We start from the raw sequence: 6,543 nt of genomic DNA, 5'->3' as shown, positions 1-6,543 counted from the left end.
AATATTTGTTGTAAGCCAGTTAAGGATGCTGGACTCTCACATGGCTGACGGTTGTTCGAGTCCTGGTCTGGTAGCTTGCTTTCTCACTTTCTCTCTCCTCTGTCCCTCTCTAGTCAAATTAAAATAAAATAAATGAATAAATAAATAAAGTCAATTTTTAAAAATTTTGTTTGATGTGTGTGTACTTGTGTGTGTGTGTAAAGTGTTTTAGAAGAGGTCTTGTTGTCTCCTGCCCCAGCCTCCCTATGGCTAGGACTATAGGGACAAACCACCAAGAATCAATCCTAGGTCTCCCACGTGGCCTCAGCCTCCCAAGCAGCAGCATCCCAGAGGCTACCACAGTGGGAACCAGTCTTTCACTTTTGAGTATGTTAATTATGTGCTATTTATAAATGGTTTTCACAGTCTGGAAATTCTTAGCTTTTGAAATGATATTTTTATCATGAAAGAATGCAACACTTTGGCAACATTTATGCTAGATTAGTAAAATGATCATATTTTCTCTCCCTTTGGTATATTAATGTTATTTTATACACTGAAGGATTTGTATGTTGAAGCATTTCAACATTCCTGGAATGAATTCTACTCACCATGGTTGATAATTATGTTAATATAATGACGGAGTTGATCAGTTAGCATTGTTGTTAGTGTATTGTTACAGTTGCATATTCAAGAGAGATTTTATCTGTAATTTATTTTCTTTGATATTTCTGTCTGTCATTTGAAAGAAGTATTGCACTTTTCACAGAATGAACTGGGAAGCGCTTCACAGATATTTACTCAAATGAAATTAAATTATATGGCAATACAAAAGAACTTAGGGAAATTTATAGTTAAAGCAGTTTTATTTGTAACCACCAAACAGTATACATCAACCAAGGAATGGAAATACAATGTATGAATTCAAAGTAAACACTACTTGTCTAGAAAAAATAAAATACTACCACTGATACAGGAAACAATATGGAGGAACCTTCATACATTAGAATAAGTGAAAGATACCGGAAGCAAGACTCCATATTCTAGGATGCTACTTAAGGACATTCTTTCAAAGGCAGAACTATATGGATTAAAAAAAAATAGTGTTTTTCGAGGGAATGGGGCTTTAAGAAATTTATTATGGGTGACCATGTTAATGGTTACATGAATATGTATTTGAACAAATTTTTGAGCTATACACTGAAATGTGTATATTACTGCTAGTAAATGATACATTAGTTCCTCTTTTTTTTTTTTTTTAAGAGATTTTTTGCTATAGGGTGTGTGTGCGCTCGCTAGACAGACAGAGAGTGAGAGACAGAAAGCGAGAAATCACCCCCCAGGGGGGATGGTCATGCCACAATCCCTTCTCCTCCACTCTCCTCTTGGGATCTTGGGCACGTTTGCACACGGGCCCTAAGCCGCTGGGTCCGGGACGCAAATGGTGGTCGACTACATGGGTGTTAGCGACACAGCCATTACGCTAACTGCTGGTCCCCAAACTTTTAAAAGGAATAACAAATAATGCCATTGTGTTTGCACATATTCAGAATAATCCATGATAGTTTAATTGCTTCTTCCCTGTGAAATTGGCATGAGGAGGGGTATCTACTCTAATGGGAGCTAACCCCCGGGACTTCAGGTCTTCATTAATTCCCTGCTAATTCACACACGTTAGGCTCTGAAATCCAACATGACTCCAGATAACTTCAATTTAGAGGTCCAGGATCATTTATTCGTCTGAATGTTAATATTTGTTGCTGGAGACCGGTCTTCGGACCTGAAGATTTGCTATGAGTCTGGAATCATAGTCAAGGAAAATGCTTCAGAATTAAAGTTGTATTAGCTTTATAGTAATGTCTTTTTAAGATATCCTCTTTATTGGTTCTTTATGAACATGATTCAGTGAATTAGGCAGGTAAGATTTTTTTTTCGAGTTTATTTTCAGAAAAAGATAAAGTAAGTGACTCTTCAAGGACACAAAAGAATGGGGAACCAGCAGTTAGCATAATGGCTATGTTGCTGGACTCCCACGTAGTCGACCGTGGTTCGCGTCCTGGACCCAGTGGCTTAAAACTCACGCCGGGTGCGTGTGCGTGCATGCCCAAGATCCCGAGAGGAGAATGGAGGAGAAGGGATTGCGGCATGACCATCCACCCTGGGGGGGTGATTTCTCGCTTTCTGTCTCTATGTCTCTCTCTCTATGCCGCTCTCTGTCTGCTGGTGAGCGCACGCGCCCTATAGCAAAAACCTCTCCAAAAAAAAAAAAAAAAAGAGTAACTTTAAAAAAAGAATGCACGATAGAATTAGGACCTAAATGGATATTAGTGTCTTTTTATTTTGTTCTTTCTTTTGAGATCTCAGAATCTTTTATGACTATTTTCCGTAGAATCGCTCTAACTTTTATACATTCTTCCATTATAGAATTTCTGGTTTCAAAAACATGATTAGGATTGACTGTCATTTTTTTCTTTAAGAAATCATCTTTTAATTAAATATACACTTTCAGTAAAAATTGTAGTTCATGCAAAAGTAGTGGATGGTTGTACCTGCTATGAGTTATTTGAGCACAGAAATGGAGGTATTGAACATTTTTCTAAAACATTGAAGTGGAGCTGCTTCCAGATATTAAAATTTCATCAGCTAAAGAGTCTGGTGATGTTTATGAAAAATCATCATTCTGCTTTCTCTCTCCTTTTTTTTTTTTAAAAAAAATTGCCAGTGTGTACTGCACTTACTAGAGAGAAACATACACACGCACATACACAGAGAGAGAGAGAGATAAGAGAGAGAGAGAGAAGGGACTGTGAGAAATCACTCCCTGTGGACATGGTCATGTCACAATCCTTTTTCCTCTAAATTTTCCATTTTCCTCCCTTTGTTATTTTGGGCACACATGTGCATGTTTTTTCAAGTTACCTACTGTGCAGTTGGCCATGTGGGTGTCTGACTCCCATAATCACCATATCATCAGCTGGACCTCATCATACTGCATTCTAGAAGGTATTAACAAAATCTTAGATTTCCTCAGAACAGCATGTCTTAGCCTTATTATATTAGCACACCTACACATTTGACAGTCATATTGCCAAAGCAGAAACTGTTGGTTAGTATAAAATGGGCTCAAGTGTTGGATCTTGAATTTTCCTCATACTAACTGTGGGATTGTAGAGCACCTCATAACGTCACATATAATCAGTTCCTTTAATGGCAGGTAAAATGATACTTATACATGCATGCAAATACACACACACACACACACACACACACACACACACAATCCAGAGATAATTATTTATAAAGCTCTTATCATCTGTTGCAGAATATGGTATATGCCACAAATGAGTGTATGTGCTTAGGTGGGGATACATAAAGCTCTCCTCTGCCAGGCTCATAAACTGAAGTTGTGAAAGAAATGAGAGGAGAATAACAGGGAATAATGCACGAGTGATGATGAATACACTTGCACTTCTTTTAACCACTGGCCATTCCAAAGGCTTAAATTCAAATCATGCCTAAAACTGAATGACTAACGGTTATGGAAACTTTTAAGTATATGGTGACGAACACCAGATACTGTGTGGGAAGAGAGTGAATGAAGGAGTAGAGTCTGAGGAAGGACATTAAGGAGAAAAATGGAGAGGCAAGGCATTTATGGGACAAAGAAATGGATTATTATCTATTGGAGACAACTTTTTTTTTGAGAGTTTTAGTTTTTGTTTGTTTGTTTGTTTGCTATAGGGCACATGCACTAGCCAGACAGACAGAGAGAGACATAGAGACAGAAAGCGAGAAATCACCCCCCAGGGGAGATGGTCACGTCGCAATCCCATTCTCCTCTTGGGAACTTGGGCACGCACACACACATGCCCGGCATGAGTTTTAAGCCACCGGGTCTGGGACATGAACCGTGGTCAACTACATGGGAGTCCAGCGACATAGCCATTATGCTAACTGCTGGTTCCCGGAGATAACTTTCTAGAATGGTGAATTGGACTGGAATGAAATGTACATATGTTGAAATATTCACTTTGTAAGCTAAATAATGTGATTGAATATATAAAAGAAATAGAAATAAAAAGAAATAAAACATTAATTAAAATATTGCATTTATGCTAGAACTGATTCAAATATATATTTTTAATTGCCAGAGGGAATGTGTGTTCACCAGAGAGGGAGAGAGAGAGAGAGAGAGAAAGCACCCCTCCTTGAGATGAGGTCACACAGCAATCTCCTCTCCCTTTCTTCATCCATCTGGACTTTCCACATGCAGGCACAACCATCTGTCATATTTCCCAAGTCATCGGGAGTGAGGATTTGAACTCCAGGTGGACATGTGAGATCCAGCTCACTACACACAGGATTTAAGCAATATGCTGCAATGCTGCAAAGCCAGCCCTCAAATAATAATTCTTAAATATGTATTTTATACCAAAACAGATTTCTATACTGTCCCAGTCATCCCTCCATACCAACTACATCTGGATCTCTCTACTGATTCACTGCAAAACACCAAGGTTGGGTTGGTACTAATGGAGACAATGAGTAATTGCATATTCAGCTAAATTTTATTTCTTTTCAAATTATTTTAGATAATTTGACTTGATAACTGTTCTGTCTGATACCAAAGTTTGGTTTGCCAATGAATACTTCTGTAGGTATGAATATGTTACTCAATGTCTATTTCTAAATGAAAGTAACACCTGTTAAACATTGTAAATCATAGAGAATATTTAGCAAATGTAGATGCAAAAATGTCTATAGCAATTTCTGGCAGAGTAGCTGCACAGAAATTTCAGAGTTTACAAGGTTAGAAAAAGACTATCCAGATACTAATTTCAGAATTATTATATCGAACAATTCACTAAATTGTCCAACCTCAGTTTTGAAACAAAAATTTAAAACTAAAGAGATGATCTATAAAACTTTGTCATTAAAGAATCTGGAGTTGTATTGATTACTAATACAATTTTGTCTATGCTTTAGTTATGGAGAATCTCTCTCTTTTTTTCCTTTGGAGAGCTTTTTGCTATAGGGCATGTACGCTCACAAGAAAGACAGACAGAAACAGAGGGACAGAAAGTGGGAAATTACCCTCCAGGGGGGATGGCCACACCACAATCCCTTCTCCTCTCAGGACATTGGGCAGACATGCACACGTGCCCAGCATGAATTTAAGACACTGGGTCCGGGACTCGAACCACAGTAGACTACATGGGAGTCTAGCAACATGGCCTTTACGCCAACTGATGGTCCCGATCATGTTCATTCTTATCTATCTCATCAATGTAATTGGGAACCTGGGAATTATCATACTGATTCCCTGGGATTTTTGCCTCCACACTCCCAGGTACTTTTTTCTTGGTTATCTGTCTCTGGTGAACATTAAATTCTCCTCAGCTGTCACTCCCACGGTCATGGCTGGGCTCCTTATAGGATAATTTCCTACGATGCCTGTGCTGCTCAGATGTTCTTTTTTGGAGCCTTTACTACTGTGGAAAACTTACTCTTGGCCTCAATGGCCTATGATCACTATGCAGCAGTGTACAGACGCCTGCACTGTGCCACCACCTTGAGGACAAATGTCTGCACTGTCCTGGCCATAAAATATTTTGTCAGGAAATGTATTAAGGAGTGGCAGGCAGTAGTGCCACAGTAGTACAACCAGATCCAATGATTAGACGTCAAGGATAATCCAGGCTGAGTATAGGAGTGAATCATGGCATGATCACCTTTAAGAGTACCTCTTTTTCTTTCCCTCTCTCTCTCAGAAAAAAACATATAAAACACTTTAATTTTTAAAATTACTTTTTGAAGAAGTGTTTTATTGTGTCCACATCTTGAATATTCATTTTCTCTATCACATGCCACTAGTAACAGGCAAATAAAACAGGGCCAAAACTATGACTAGGAACAGAAATGCCTTTATGTGACCCATATGGGCATATTCAGATAAGAATGGAAAATTATCCAGAAGTAAATAGAGTGTTTAAAAATAATAATTTAAATAATTAATAAGAGTATTCAAATGTTCATTTCTGTTCCTGTTTTCTTTAGTTAAAAAAATGGATGGAAGGTTCTGACTTGCGATGAAAAAGTTATAGAGTTTTAATGAAAGTGTGTGTTCATTTTGGAATATTTTACTGAGATCCATAGCTAAAGCATCTTCAGTGAGCAAATATTTCTGTCTCGATAGAATTACTTTGTAAAATGTCACTTTCACATTATCTTTTTCAACAGGCTCAAATAATCAAATTATATTAAAAACAGAAGGAAATGAGTGTTCTCAATTTATTCTTATATGACTGTGAACATTCCCACAATTTTTTAGAAGTCATGAGATATTAAAAATTCTCCTATGCTTTTTTTTCTCTACAAGTGATTTGAACTGGTTTCTGTTGCTTGTTAATTCCTAACTTTATTCAGTTATGTTTTTCTTGTCACTTTTACCTCATCTCATTCTCACTTGACTCTAATATTTTATCACAACTTTTGGCATATTGCTCCCTCAGAACACTTGCATTCACTATATTGTTGTTCTTGTTGTTGGAGAGGTTTTTTTGC

General features: G+C 37.6%; 1 protein-coding gene across 1 annotated transcript in view; it reads left to right on the top strand.

Annotated features, from left to right (window-relative positions):
• Positions 1-5,638, top strand: part of LOC102470910 (olfactory receptor 5B2-like) — a 12,513-nt gene extending 6,875 nt beyond the window's left edge. The window contains exon 2 of the mRNA XM_006158370.1: positions 5,463-5,638. Within this exon, the coding sequence (XP_006158432.1) occupies positions 5,463-5,638 (176 nt within the window). The remainder of the gene's footprint in view (positions 1-5,462) is intronic.
• Positions 5,639-6,543: the final 905 nt, after the last annotated feature.

This window comes from Tupaia chinensis, unplaced genomic scaffold, assembly GCF_000334495.1.
Source record: "Tupaia chinensis unplaced genomic scaffold, TupChi_1.0 Scaffold000586_1, whole genome shotgun sequence".
In the NCBI taxonomy this organism is placed as follows: Eukaryota; Metazoa; Chordata; class Mammalia; order Scandentia; family Tupaiidae; genus Tupaia; species Tupaia belangeri.
This window is presented reverse-complemented; position numbering and strand designations above follow the sequence as displayed.